Source organism: Panthera pardus, unplaced genomic scaffold, assembly GCF_024362965.1.
Source record: "Panthera pardus isolate Hobbes unplaced genomic scaffold, ASM2436296v1 HiC_scaffold_7, whole genome shotgun sequence".
Lineage (NCBI taxonomy): Eukaryota > Metazoa > Chordata > Mammalia > Carnivora > Felidae > Panthera > Panthera pardus.
The window spans coordinates 9,888,451-9,904,281 of NW_026527002.1; the positions used below are offsets into that span (position 1 = coordinate 9,888,451).

The window sequence follows — 15,831 nt, forward strand, 5'->3', positions numbered from 1 at the left end:
AGAGCCTTTATTCGAGCTAGCTCGAGCTCAATCCCCTACGTGCACCGATGCAGCGGTGAGATACTGGGGAGAGAGAGCGAGTTTCAAAAGCACAAAGGTTTTATAGGGGTCTAGGGGCAGTTGGTGAGGTAATGGCTGTGGCCTCAGCTGATTGGCTGGGGAACGGTCGGAGTCCTGTTCCGCAGGTCGCTGGGCGTGTTTTGATCAGGAAGTTTGAAGGGGTGAGCGGGAGGTTACTCAAGGGGAGGAGGCGTGGTCTAGGTGAAGGACACAGAACAAGATGGAGTTGGCCGGCGTAGGCCCGCCCTTTCAGTAGTACTTTATCAACATGAACATGGCATCTCAAACCAATGCCATTCCTTGTGATCCCTTTTGGTCCGTAGTCAATTGTAAGATTCGGCCAAAATGTCCTTGGCTCTATGGAACATAACCAAGAGCCAGGGATTTCTAGAGCAGATGTTGTATGAAAAAACGAATACTGGAACCGCCAATACCGGATTTGGTACCTGGACTGCCATTTACAACAGGGTGAATCCAGCCATTATTTATCGTCTGGTCTCCTTGGGTACAACACGATAATAACAGTACCTAACGAACAGAGAGACAGACAGGATTACACACGGAGCGCACCTAGCAGGGTGCACAGGGCAGGTACCAGCAAAATACTCTCCTTCACATCCCACATCCCACTCAATGCAAAGCTCTATTGCAAATTGCATTTTATTATCTGTTTACATCTCTCTTTTCCCCACTAGATTGTGAGTTTTAGAATGACTGGGGCCTACTCTTTTCTACCTTTGCACCTCGGGGGCATAAAAGTGTCTGGAATAAGACACGAGGAGTTTAAACACATCTCAGATGAATGAAGAGGGTATTGCAGTCTCCAGCTCTGCGTGCAAAGAACTTTCACTGTGTTCTTCATCCTCAACACCGATTCACGCACTGGGGGCGAGCATACCACCCAGTCTTTGCTGGGGAAGATGGGCTAATTTGACCAAGACCAGAAAAGCAAGGTTGCGATTTTTAACAGACAATGCATCCAGAGGACGTTTCCATTGTTGAGTTAACAGAACCTACACGTCTACGCCGCCCTGTAGGGCGGCCCACAACACCACCAGGCGCGTGGCGGAGACAGCGCGCGGCTTACGTAGATGCGTCCCTGCGGAAAAAGGTCTCCATGCCCACTACCTTTAAGGAAAAGAGGATTAAGGCCCGGGAGGGACGGCGCCGGAAAAGGGCGACGAGCGCCCCACGCTCTGGGGAGGTGGCGGCGCGCAGGCACCGCCCCTCCCGCGGTTGCCGGGCAACCGGCCCGGAAGTCGCGGAACGCGCGTCGGCGCAGGCGCCTGTGAGCAGGTGCAAGATGGCGGAAGGCGGTGGCGCCGATCCGGGGGAACAGGAGAGGTCTTCTGGGCCGCGGCCCCCGAGCGCGCGGGATCTGCAGGTGCGGCGAGCGGCCGAGGGCGGGGCGCGGCGGCGGGAGCTGCGCGGCGGGGTGCGTTTCGGTGGCCGCCCCTGGCCGCGGCCGAGCCCTCGCCAGCCCCCGCCTGGGGACCGAATTGTAACTCCCGCGATGCAGGTCTCCCCAGGGCGGTGCAGCGGACAGTGGTGTTCGTGGAAACAGGTGCCCCAGCCCAACGCTCTGGTGCCCGCGCCTCTTTCCCCTCCACCCGATTTGCAATTTAAGAAGCAACCGTACATTTAAAATGGCATTGCGTGTGGGGTGGCTCAATGGTTGGTGCCGCCTTCGGGAGACTTCTTGTAGAAGAAAGCTTTCCGGTGGCCGCGGGAAATCAGCGGTCACTTTATAAGTAATGATACGTGCCGGCTTGATCTTTCTTGTCTCGGAGGCTGTTTCTGTCTGGATTACTTGTGTGTAAAAATGATTGCTTTTAATCGGGGAGCTTTTCCCTTTTAGAAGGGCGAGCTAAGGTATTTCATCCTATGGCTGTGCATCCTCGTTGTAGAAACTGTAGTGCGTGAAACATTGCACATAAGAAACGGCGGCTTAAAACTTCATGATGACATTAGTTACCTAAATAAGAATGGGGCAAATCTCGCTTTCTCAGATACTTAACCCTACTGTCCTCATTTAGGCTTTTTTTCTCCCTGTCTCATGAGACCATTGATACAAATTCAACAAGTAAACAATCATAATAAGCTGTGTAATTAGAAGTAAATGACACGGAATCTGCCTGCGTTGGTAGAGAAGTTCTGATGCAGTTACACCTTCAGTTCTGCTTCTTTGAACAAGTATTGAACCACCTGCCATGCATCGTTCCGCTAAACCCCACAGAATGAAGAGACGAGTAGGACATCAAATCCACAGTTGGTACTGGCCACTCTTGAAGGGGATAGAAGAGGAAAAGGCATTTCTATCTATTTGTTGCAGAAATAACATATGAATATGTTGAACATAGCATTTTAAGGCGGAGTATGATTGAATGCCAAGTTAAGCAGGACATAAAATGAAGAATTTGGAGAATGGACAGCTCAGTGTCAGGTTAGAAGACAAACTGGATGGGGAATAGTCCCAGTGCTCGTAAATTAATTCAGTGGTAGTTACCATCTACTTCTTCTTTTCTGTTGTAGACTACCCTTGTTAAGAAGCAACATGGGATGGTGGGGGAAACCGGCCCTGCCACTGAGTAGACTTGTGAATGTCAGAAATGTCTTAATCTCTCTGATTCTCAGTGTCTTTATTTGTAATCTAGGGGTGATGTAGGTGGTGTCAGGAATGAAATGTCTATGAAGTGCCCCTGCACTCCCTGCACTCCCATAGTATCTTGGGCTCTATACTTGCTTGGTAAATATTTGGTTCCTTTTTCTTTTTTTTTTTTTTTCAACTTTTTTTTTTTTAATTTTTTTTTATTTTTGGGACAGAGAGAGACAGAGCATGAACGGGGGAGGGGCAGAGAGAGAGGGAGACACAGAATCGGAAACAGGCTCCAGGCTCCGAGCCATCAGCCCAGAGCCTGACGCGGGGCTCGAACTCAGGGACCGCGAGATCGTGACGTGGCTGAAGTCGGACGCTTAACCGACTGCGCCACCCAGGCGCCCCGGTTCCTTTTTCTTTAAAGGAGGAGAATACTATACCTTTAACTGGTTAGTCCATTCTAATACTATTAAAGTGAAAACCCTGTAACTTAATATCCTGTCTCTAACTTCAGTCCATTTCTTCTTTTCATGTGAAAAATGAGAAAAGTTTGGTTAATGATTGCCTGATACTTGGCAGATTACAGACCTAATGCAGTGGATTTGATATGATTGATGGTTACAGATGTTTTGGTGAATGTCACTGGAGAATGCCGACCTCTCCACCATCAGTTAGAGGATAGGGATTTTTTGTTCTTATCTACTTTCTGGTAGGTTGGTAGGTGGATAACTAATATCTTATGAACGTGATGTGGATATTAAATACATTAAGTATTGATAATGTTTCCTTTAGAATTTAATAAGCATCTGAAGAACTTGCAAATAAACCTGAAAACAACCAAAGTGATGATGTACGAAGAAATAGAGTAGGTTTAAAAGAATGATGTTCTTCTCCCCAATGAGTTTCTTTAATATCAATTATTGTTTTATTGCCTCGTTATTGTTTAATCTAGCTCTGCTTTCTTAAGTGTACTTTTCAGCAGATACTTCTTTCTGGAAAGGTCGTTCTACGAGTCATAATATTGTAGAGGAAAAGAGTAATGTATTACTAATTGGAACACGCAAAAGATACCCCTAAGTATGTATATGTTAGCTGCCAGGCAGTGTAGGGTTTGTTGGCATCTAAATCAGAAGAGATTTCCTCATTTAGCACAGGAGGAAACATGGACGACTGTCCCCCAGAAAGCCTCCCGGCACTGTGAGCCTCTGACTTACCGCAAAAATCTCCTCTGGATAACAAACCAAGAGCAGATCTTAGCTCCCTTCCTGTACCCCCAAAGTGGGAAACATTCAGTGGGAAGGCTTAGGATGGGATTGTTAGTGACAATACTAACCGTAAAAACCTCAGTGTTCGTAAGTTTCTGAACATTTTCAGAGACTTTTCTCTCTTCTGGTTCCCCTCAATCAATCCACACGCACATGCGTTTAACACTTGGTTAACATATTTAATTGTATGCTTCTGTCCCAGTTTTCCTCCAGAATCGTATCAAAAGAAAAAAGGTTTCTGTTCTCAGTGCTGTGTTTCCCTATAGATTGGAGTCGGGGGTGATTAGAGATCACTTCAGTACTTACGAGAGTTAGGACGGGTTGGGGGAAATAGTGGAGTTCTGTAAGTGGGCAAAAGAGTAAGAACGTCTGGTCCTGTGTTACAGTTGCCACAAGTATCCTAATCCTGATGGCTATCAGTATTCCGTATCATTGGTTCTCAATTTAGTGCGTGTCAGAATCATCTAGAAGGCTTGATAGCACAGATTGCAGGCTCCTCCCCCCACCCCAAGAGTTTTTCACTCACTGGGTCAGCGTGGGGCCGGAGTATGTGCATTTTCAAAGCTTCCCCGGTAATGGTGATGTTGTTCTTCTGTATAAAAACTATACCTTCTGGCAGTTGTCACTCTAAGGCTGAGAATTCCAGGAGTTTTCATCTTTTGCTGTCTACTTGATTATTCTCATTCTCAGTTACTTTTCCTTCAGGTTTCGCGTCATGCTCTTCACATTTTAAATTCTAGAGAAAAGATGATCAGTGCTTATGTGCTTTATTCCCTCTGTGCAATTGAAATAGCTTCATAATCTCATTGTTTAGCCCGTGGAACTTTTTACGAATGAACTTACACCATATGATGCTGCAGGGACATCATGAATCCCAGCATTCATTCCCTCTAAATATCATTTTTGGTTACTTTTTTCCCAAAAGATTTTCCAGAGATGATCGTGCCTATTCGGGGGACATTAAGGGAAATTTTTGAATTGTTCAAGTTGTCAGAAGTGGCAACAAAATAACTTAATGCTGAAATTTTATGAATAACTTTTTAAAATTCCAATTTCAAGAACTATGTTGGATTTTTCTTTCCATTTTGGAGGTACCCAGCCATGTATCTATAACGCATTATTTGGTAATACTGTTTTCTAAAAGTTATATAAACCATATGTACAATTATCTTATATTTTTAAAAGTTCATTTGCGTAAACTTGATGAAATTCAGATGTCTGTTAAAGTTTTAAATAGAATAATTTTGAAATTATTTTATGTGCTTGGATTTTGAAAACTTAAACAGCTAAATGAAATAATTTTTATCAGAGCAGACTGACATGAGTGTAAAACATCTTCAAGTATTTTTTTTTAATTATAGGAAAATTATACACCCAACTTTGAAAACATTATCAAATGCAGTTTTTGAAACAGGTGAATAGTTAATTGAAAACAATTAAGCAGTTATTGTAACTTTAATTTATTCTAGTATATGTGGCATTTTGATTAGTTTTATCAAGTGAGAGATACTTTGGTTTTATTTTGGAAGGAGGTCATCTGAAGCAGCAGCCTTTATTTTTCATTAAAACTTTTACAACTCAGGGGCAGCTGGGTGGCTCACTCAGTTAAGCGACCCACTCTTGATTTCAGCTCAGGTCATGATCTCACGGTTCCTGGGATCAAGCCCCAAATGGGGCTCTGCGCTGACAGTGCAAAGCCTGCTTGGGATTCCCTCTTTCTCTCTCTTTCTCTCTCTTTTTCTGTCCCTCCCTTGATCGCTCTCTCTCTCTCTCTCTCTCTCTCTCTGTGTCTCTCTCTCAAAAATAAATAAATAAACTTAAAAAAAATTTATGGCTCAATCACAAGTTAATATTCTACTCTTCATTTCTACTTGTCTGTAAGAGTTCATTCCTAGGGTTAAACTTCATAACAAATCTGTTGTTTTATAGTTGGCCTTGGCGGAATTATATGAAGATGAAGTGAAATGCAAATCTTCCAAATCTGATAGACCTAACGCTGCAGTCTTTAAAAGCCCGCGAACACCACCTCAGAGGTAAGTTTTGTTCTGTTTTTGTCTTGTTTTGGTTTTAAACATTGCATGTGTTTTTAGTTCACCAATCCTCTTATTTTAAATGGCCTTGGGAATTTTTTCTAAAACTATGATTTCTAAAGTACATATTATTTAGGTAGTATTCCTAGAACAATAGTAGAAGGCTAAAACATACTTATGGAAAAATTGTCTTAAAGTCCTGATACTTTGGTAGACATCATAAAGAAATACACACCGAATAGTATTTTTGTTGGACACTGCGGTCCTTTTTGAGTCATAGGACACACTGAGGATATGACAAAAGCTATAGCCCATCTCCCCACAAAATAGCATTTACGCACAATTTTATTAATTGTTTTTAAGGATTTGTGTTTCTGAAAACCCACTCATGGAGTCCCTATATGCCTTCTATCCTCCATTTAAGAACCTAGAACTTCAGGAACCTGTCTGTGCTTTCACGGATGATGACCCATCGAATAAGTGATCTCTTAGACAGTATTTGCTATTGTTAAACCCCTGAACTAGAAGGAGAACCACTAGATTTAAGAGATGAGAGCCAGGTACACTTCGTTACCATGAGTTTTCCTGTTTCTAGCAATGTTTTCATTAATGTCTTTTTAATACTGCGAATTTCATCACTGTGGAGAAACTTGGAATTTTTCCATTATATCTCATTCACAGAAAGTCTGTCATTTTACCAGAAATTTAAGACTTCACTAGAAATTATCCTTTCTTTTTTGTTTGTCACTACTCCACATCCTTTTTTCTGTAGGGGAGATAAAAATGATGTACCTTTTTTGGACATGAATGAGAAGAAAGAAAATTTGTCCCCAAACTTTTTATTTTATGAAGTTTCAAACCCATAGGTAATCACAAGATTAGTACAATGAACGTATGCTGTATATGCTTTCCCTATATTCCCCGGTTGTTAACATGTTACAGCATTACATCTGTAAAAACACTCTGTTACTCAACTACTTGGAAGCAAATTGCAGCCATCATAACGTTTCATTAGACACTTCAATAGACTATCCACTAAGAAGAGGCACAAACACCTTTATCACCTGGTAACGTATCACAGCTGAGAACATGAACAGTAATTTCCTGAAATCCTGTAATGTCTAGTCCATAAATATCTCTTCGAGCCCTTTTTGGATTTAGGATCTAACCAATGGCCGTGCCATCCACTTGATTGTGCCGGTTTCGAATCTGAATCCAGAGCATTCTCCTCATCTGTTCGCTGTTTGCTCTTAGCTCAGCTGTATAATCCAAAATTCATTACATTGACATTCAAGGTCATTGTGTCTTCGCCATTAGATTCTTGTTAAACATATTTGTCAAGGATACTAGTAAGTGATACTGCCTACCCTGTATTATATCACATCAGGAGCCATATGTAATTTCAGATTTTCTCACTGTTGGTGATATGTTCACTTGACAAAGGGGCCGATCACCACATCATTCCATTGTAAGATACGGTTTTTCTTTTGTACATCGGCAGCTTGGTATCTTGGCACTGTTTGAATATCCTTTTCTTTTTTTTTTTTTTTTAACATTTATTTTATTTTTGAGACAGAAAGAGACAGCATGAATGGGGGAGGGTCAGAGAGAGGGAGACACAGAATCCAAAACAGGCTCCAGGCTCTGGGCTGTCAGCACAGAGCCCGACGCGGGGCTTGAACTCACGGACTTCGAGATCATGACCTGAGCCGAAGTCGGCCACTTAACCGACTGAGCCACCCAGGCGCCCCTGTCCTTTTCATTTTTGACACGTATGTGTGTGTGTACATATATATGTAAAATATATATACAATATATTTTAACTTCTTGACTTACACATTCTCCAAAGTTTTGAAAATACTTAAAATATTTATGTACCAAAGTTTTATTCATTAACTGTTTGACCATTGTTTCGCCAATTTTAGCGTATTTTGAACAACTTAATTTGTTTACGATATAACAAAATAGTTGACTACTTATAATAAGGTTAGTGTATTAATGTTTTCCTTGCTATTCAAATATAATCATTAAGTTTTTTTTTTGTTGTTTTTTTTTTTTTTTAACACTTATTTTTGAGAGACAGAGCATGAGCAGGGGAGGGGCAGAGAGAGAGGGAGACACAGAATCTGAAACGGGCTCCAGATTCTGAACTGTCAGCACAGAGCTGGACACCGGACTTGAACTCATGGACCCTGAGATCATGACCTGAGCGGAAGTCGGATGCTCAACCGACTAAGCCACCCGAGCGCCCTAAGATTTTTTTTTTTAATGTTTATTTATTTTTGAGAGAGCACAAGCAGGGTAGGGGCTGAGAGTGGGAGGCAGTGGTTCCAAACAGGCTCCAGGCTGGACAGCAGCGAGCCTGATGTGGAGCTCGAACTGTGAGATCATGACCTGAGCGGAAGTCAGATGCAAAACCAGTTGAGCTACCCAGGCACCTGGATCTTTAAGATATTTTAATGAATGGTTTTTTTCTCTTTTGTTTTGTCCTGTCTGAAGCAGTGTTGCCATTAATAGTTGCAATTTGGTAATGCCATTTTGAAGAACTTTGTGCCTCAGATTTGATCTCTGGAAATATTTACATACCCAAAAGGAGGAGCTGCCCTAAAAGATATTGACTGAGGCTTAAGCTGTGTTTAGTCTGCTTAGAATACAATGAAGCAAGTTATTGGCGATCTTTTTTTTTTTTTTTAACTCAGTATGCTATTTTCTAATACTAAGTATATAATTCTTTTGATTCCATCCTCCACATTGACATATACTCAGTTTCATTGCATTTCTGCTGCTTTATTTGGTACAGAAGACCTGCTTATTTTCATGGTTCACTTTCTTGGGCAGTATTGCATATCAAATTATTTCTCTGCTCCTTGTCATTTTTAAATCCAGTATATTTTCACTGTCTGGAACTCTGCACATAATGTGGTCTATGTTTATAATTTAGGAGAGGAGGGATAGAATCTACAGAACTCAGAAGATAGCCTGACACCAGCTTTAACATATTCATCTGCAAAAGTTGACATCTAACAGAACCTAAAAACAATGTGCCTCCTTGTTCACACTGAACAACTATGAAATTGGACTTATTCAAAAATTTGAGAACTTAAAAAAAAAAAGTTCTTTTGCGTCATCAGGCAGTAGTTTTATTTTGAGAATTAAATGAGATAAGTGTTTAAGATGACTAGCACAGTGTTGGAACCTAGCTGGACCTTAAAAGATTATTAGGATACAGGTACCACAAAAGACAAGGGACAGGGTTCCTAAACAAATGGGCACAGAGGAGAAAATGATACGTATGATGAGGGGGATCCGAATAGGAGCCAGCAGAACTTTAGTAGACCAGCTGCAGATAAGGTTGGCTAGATAGAGTGCTGGCAGGGTGTGCTTCCTGGCCGTGTGACCTGTGCATTCACACAGAGCCCCATGCTGCGAAAGGCCCCGTGCTGGGGTTAGTGTTGTGCCCTTGCATATTGAAATTCCTAACAAATTTTGAGCAGAGAGACTCCTTTTCATTTGGCACTGAGCCCCGCAAATTACATAGCCAGTCCTGGATAGAGCCACATTATGGGCAGACAGCCTTGAATGCCAAAGGGGCTTGCTTGTACTTGTGTCGAAGATAATGGAAAGCCAGCGTATGTTTTTTAATGTAAATTTTATGCTAAAAACTGTAACACAGTGAGAAAAGCTTTGTTTCTAGAGACAGATACACCTCAGTTCTAATTTTTTTTCCTCTCTGTTTTAATAAGGTTTTGCCAATGGACAAGTTTTTGAAACTCCCTAAGCTTTAGTTTTCTCTGTAAATCAGAGATAATACCACTGTTACGAGGATTAAATGAGCACATAGTTACTCCTTGATAAGTGTTAGCTATTGTTATATATTTTAGAAAAATAGGACTGGCGGTACAGTGTAAAATTAATAGTAATGGGGAGAACAAGATAAGGAGAGAAATTAAGAAGAAAACAATGATGGTAATCTAAGAAATGTGGCAATAAAAATTTGGACTCAAGTGGCGTCAGTGGAATGGAGGAGAAAGAGTAAAATCAGCGTGGGATACTTCCAAAGAATTTACTGTAGAAACATGGTAACGTGGGATATAGGGAGCAACTGAGTAGGAAAGAGACCTACAGGCTGTACAGGAAAAAAATGTGACTGTTCATGAGAAGATTTGTGTGGGGAATACAGGTTTAGTTTTGGTTTTGGAGAGATGAATTCGATTCAGTAGGTGCTTTTAAGTTCAGCCCTGGACCCCGTAAGTCACAGGAGGCTAAAAACATATTTGAGAATCGCCTGTAGAAGAGGTCGTTACCTAGGGAAGTGCACAAATGTTTTGATGATCAGAGGAGTTCACGTTTGAGGACAAGAGTCAAGGATATAGGCATACTTAATTATGAAAGAGGAGAAACGGATGGATTGTGATCTAAATATAAAAGGAAATATAAATAGGAAAATAACATATAATAAGAAAAATAAAATAAGACTTCTGGAAGAAAGTGGGATATCTCCGTGACCTTCAGGTAGGCAAAGGTTTCTTAAACAGGAAAGAAAATCATTAACCATAAAGGAACTAGTAAATCCTTTCCCGTGTCACATTTTTCCCATAAGGTCTTTGTAACCAGGACTGAGATGAAATATATAGTTGTGCTTTCCAGAATAGAGACATGGGAAGGAGCTACAACAGGAAATAGCTGCAACAGGCAGCTTTTCTTTTTGTTTTCCTTTCCTCCTTCCTCTTCCTTTCCTTCCGCACAGCTGCCTTAAATCCTCTGCTACCCACCTTGTACCACCACTCGCCTTAAGAGCCAGCTATGGCATTGTTCGGCCTTGCCTGATCTACCGGGCCCTCTGAGGATAAGGTTGGCCCCTAAGGCTTCCATTGTCTGCTGCTCTGGGCAGACTCACCTCTGTGCTTGCCTCGTGCCCTAGCAGGATGGGGTCCAGCCCACCGCACCCCTGTCCTCAGCAATCATGAGCTGGTCTTGTGTTCGCAGGGTTCTGATGGTGCCCACCTGTTCTCCAGGTGGATTTTTCCTTCGCTGACAGTGAATTAAGAGCCGTTCTGCCATTCTGTCTTTTCTGTCCCGTTTTCCATATACTAATTTTGCAGAAAGTCTTATAGAAAGGCTATTCGTAGCCTCCAGTATTGATGTAATTTCCCCTCTTTGTTTTGTGAGTCAGTTCAAGACAGATTTAGAACTGAACATATGAGCTTTGTTATCTTATTCTGGGTGTCTCCATGTTGATATTTCGCTGGTTATATTTTCTGATACTCTTGACTGAAAAAAAATCTTGAAAGATAAAATAGATAAAATCTTATGTAAAACATGATGTGAATTTTATGTTCCCTAGGACCATTGTGAAGTTGGAGTCAGACTAGAAATTAGTCACTATGTAGCTAATACACTGGAAAAATTGTGGTCTACGTTATGTACCTTTGATATAGGGAATTACAATTTTTGAGTCCAAAAGTCTCTGAGGAATAAATTCCCTGTGTGGGAGTAGGTCCCTTCACTAAGTAGGTCCCTACTGAATGTGGATTCGTCAGGGGAAGAGACTTAATTCTGATTGTCAACACTGCTTTGCCCACCACACCAAGAGTGCCCACGTTGTGCGAGAGATGCGTTTGCTAAGCACTTACAGAAAGGGGATGGAAGAAATGACAAGCCAGTTCTCGTGTGGGATGTGAATTTGACTGCCACAAACCCCATCAGGAGAAAGTGTATGAACCATTTACTATTTCATTCCTTAATCCCATTTTTCAAATTAAGTATTTCCACAGAAGTCATAGAAATGGTTCTTCTTAAACAAAGGTCATGTCCGAAGACTCCGTAGCTTTTTACTTCAAAGGAGTTTATGTTTTGTATTCTGAGTTTTTCTTCATGAACTTTAATGTCGAAAGGTTCTATTCAAGTGAACGTGAATACAGTGGATTACATATAGTTCAACCTTCAACTGGGAAGATTGTGAGTGAACTTTTCAAAGAGGCAAGAGAACATGGGGCTGTCCCTCTGAATGAAGCCACAAGAGCTTCAGGTGATAACAAATCTAAGGTGAGTGCTAAATTTAAAACTGAAACACACTGTTTATATATTTGATCTCACCTATAGGTTTTTATCTTATTTGGAAGCATTGTTTTCTGACTACATGTTTCTGTTTTAAAATTTTTTTTTTTTTAACGTTTATTTATTTTTGAGACAGAGAGAGACAGAGCATGAACGGGGGAGGGGCAGAGAGAGAGGGAGACACAGAATCAGAAACAGGCTCCAGGCTCTGAGCCGTCAGCCCAGAGCCCGACGCGGGGCTCGAACCCACGGACCGCGAGATCGTGACCTGAGCTGAAGTCGGACGCTTCACCGACTGAGCCACCCAGGCGCCCCTACATGTTTCTGTTTTAAACATTTGCTCTATTGTTATAAGATTATAATCCATTAATGATTGAAAGTCACAGCAAGTTTTTACGTTTCTGTGAAACTTGCCTGTTTACCCTTCCTTAAAAAATAATTATAGATTCACATGAATATGCAAAAAGAACACAGAGAGGTTCTATGTGCCTTTCACCCAGTTTCCTCCAGTGGTTATATCTTACATAATTGTAGTACAGAATCAAAGCCAAGATCTGACGCTGGTACCATGTCCATATATAGTTCTGTGTCGTTTTCTCACATGTGTAGATTTGTGTAATTGTCAGCCCAGTCAAGGTAGCGCTCTGTCATCACGAGGATCTCCCTCATGGCGGACCCCGCCGTGGTCACACCCTCTTCCCATCCCTAACCTCTTGCCACCTAACCCTGTTCTCCACCTCCGTAACGTCGTAACGTTGAGAACGTTATACGAGTGGGATGATACAGTAATAGTATGTGACCTTTCGGGATTAGCTTTCCTTCACTCCGCTCCATGCCCTGGAGATCATCGGAGTTACTGAGTGTCTCAGTACCTTGTTCTCCTGAGTCCAGAGTAGCACTTCATGGTATCGATGTGCCACAGTCGGTCGAACCTTTTGCTTACTGAGGGACGTTTGAGGTGTTTCCAGTTGGGGACAATTACAGATAAAGCTGCTGTGAGCAGTCGTGTCCACATTCTCGTGTGGATGTCAGTTTTCCTTTCTGTGGGATGAATGCCCAGGAGTCCAGTTGCTGGGTCATAAGGGAAGTGTATGTTTAGTTTCTTAGAAACTGCCGAACTCTTCACGGTGAATGGCAGATCCAGTTTCTCCATTCTTGCCAGCTTTTGGTATTGTCGCTATTTCAGATTTTAGCCCTTGTGATAAGCGTGTGGTTATAACTCATTGTCGTTTTCGTTGGCACTTTCCTAACGGCCAGCGATGTAAGTTTGCGTTCTCCTGATGGCTAGTGATGTGAGACATCTTTTCATGTGTTTATTTGCCATTATCTTTACTCTCCCCCACTGCAAAATGACTTTGGCCTCTTTTCAAATTGGATTGTTTGTTACTATTGAGTTTTGAAAGTTCTTTAGAGATTTCAATAGGTATGAGTCCTTTGTCAAATATATGTATTGCAAATATACATATATGTTTATATATTTACATACATATGTATATGTATTTACATATATATTTATACTTATACGTACTTATATACATTTATAAACCTATATGCATATATATATCCATACATGTGTGTGTATATGTGTATGTGTGTATATATATGTATTTGAAGAAAGACTAAGAGAACATAAGCTGGGCAGGGGCAGAAGAGAGAGGGAAAATCCCAAGCAGGCTCCTTGCTGCCAGCACAGAGCCCCATGCGGTGCTCAAACTCATGACACCATGAGATCATGTCCTGAACTGAAATCGAATTGGACACCTGACTGAGCCACCCAGGTGCCCCTGGATCGCAGATATTTTCTTCCAGATGGTAGTCGGGTCTTTTCATCCTCTTATCAGGGCTTGTCACAGAACAGAAGTTTTTAGTTTTGACAAAGTCCAATGTATCTTTTTCTTTTTATGGATTATTTAGTCTGTAGAAAAGAAAGGAATGTGATCATTAAAAGCGTATTTATGATATGGAAAGTGATTAAAAGGAATGGTATTTTTACTTCATAAGCCTTCCTCCCTGAAAAATAGAAGACCTTGTGATCAGTGTAATAAAACAAAAAGTACAATCATAGTTGACTGCAACAGTTAAATAAAAGCAGCTTATAAAATAAATATGCAGCCTTTCTTCAGAGTAATTTATACCCATTTATAAAATTCTTCCTTAACTCTGTGAAACTGTTATTTACTTTGTGAAATATGATTTAAACATAATTTTTATGATAAGACATAAAATACTAATGGTGGCTTTTAAAAATCTGTTTATACTTGAAATTACATATTTCAGTATGTAAATACATTAACAAAACTTTTTTTTAATGTTTATTATTTGAGAAAGAGATAGAGAGCAAGCAGGGGAGGGGCAGAGAGAGAGGGAGACACAGAATCCAAAACAGGCTCCAGGCTCTGAGCTGCCGGCACAGAGCCCGACGCGGGGCTGAACCCACAGACGGCGAGATCATGACCTGAGCCGAAGTCGGCCGCCCAACCGACTGAGCCACCCAGGTGCCCCTGTAAATGCATTTTTAAATTTAAAATTGGTCTAAATTATTTCAACTCAAGTCACTAATGTTTTTAGGGAAGAAACATAGTATCTTACTTGAGTATACTTCTCTGTAACATAAGAGCTTCATTTAAATAAAAATTTTTCCTCGAAAGTGTAAACCAGTTGGGCTAATTATAACTAATCTAGTTTTAAAATATGTATCATACATTATCATAACGTTTTTCACTATAAACCTTAGTGAATTTTTCGCTCATTTGCGGTGTATTTTAGTCATTTACAGGTGGAGGATATAGATTGGGCAATTCCTTTTGTAAGCGGTCTGAATACATCTATGGAGAAAACCAACTGCAAGATGTAGGTACAGTAGCCAAAATGAAAAATTGTAGATATTTGCCTCTAGTTCCTGCTGTTTTAAATTTAAAAGTTGATAATATAATCTCTTTTCTGTTATTTTTTGGAACATGGATTTTAAAAGGATCGATGTGAAAGCTTTTAGTCTCAAATTTTATATTTTGTATCTCCATTGTGCCTTGTACTTAGATTGTAAATATTTTCTATACGTTGAAAGAACGTATGATTCACTATCAAAATGAGCTTTACGTACATACAATAATAATTACCCTTAGTGGTAGACTGTCAGAATATAGAAATAGCTTAGTTGTAAACGGTCATTCTTTGTTTTTGCCTTTTAAAATTTGGAGTTACAATTTCATTTAAACATGTATAGTTTAGCCTTGGAGGGTCATTGGAAATTCTCTCTTGCCCCTTGACATAACTGTTTAAGCCCTGTAGCAGACAAGAGTATGGGCACAGATGAATGAGAAGGGTGGGTGTGGAGTGACAGCTGTATGCTCTCAATCCTTTCATTTTCTCAGTGACCCAGAATAATTGTACTTCAAGGCCAGGGTCTAGCTGTGGGACCTTTGGTATTTCAGCCATTGTTGATTTGTTAAGCTACATACAAATCTGCCTGGCAAACACATGCTTTCATTTATGTCTTTATTTTAACTGTGAATAAAAAATAATAACTCCCATGTTTTAAATAAAGTGGGTGGCTTAATATGTTGTGAAATATCACACTGGAAGCTTAAGATTGTTCAGTAAGATGGATTCTTATATGCCTTTGTCTTTTTTCCTATGCTCAAAAGGTTCAGATTTTGCTTAAACTGTGGAGCAATGGTTTCAGTTTAGATGATGGAGAACTGAGACCTTATCACGACCCACCAAATGCTCAATTTCTGGAGTCTGTTAAAAAAGGGTAAGATGTATTGTGTTCTGTTTGTCACTTAGGGTGGGACTTTTTCACGATACTGGGATGTATTATGTA

The 15,831-nt window shown here is 40.8% G+C and overlaps 1 protein-coding gene across 2 annotated transcripts in view; it reads left to right on the forward strand.

Moving 5' to 3' along the window:
• The first annotated feature begins 1,310 nt into the window (after positions 1 to 1,310).
• Positions 1,311 to 15,831, forward strand: part of UBXN2B (UBX domain protein 2B) — a 28,621-nt gene continuing 14,100 nt past the window's right edge. For both annotated transcript variants that reach the window (XM_019421284.2, XM_019421283.2), the window contains exons 1-5: positions 1,311 to 1,444; positions 5,851 to 5,954; positions 11,846 to 11,996; positions 14,775 to 14,858; positions 15,653 to 15,762. In XM_019421284.2, the coding sequence (XP_019276829.1) occupies positions 1,364 to 1,444; positions 5,851 to 5,954; positions 11,846 to 11,996; positions 14,775 to 14,858; positions 15,653 to 15,762 (530 nt within the window). In that variant the 5' untranslated portion in view covers positions 1,311 to 1,363. The remainder of the gene's footprint in view (positions 1,445 to 5,850; positions 5,955 to 11,845; positions 11,997 to 14,774; positions 14,859 to 15,652; positions 15,763 to 15,831) is intronic.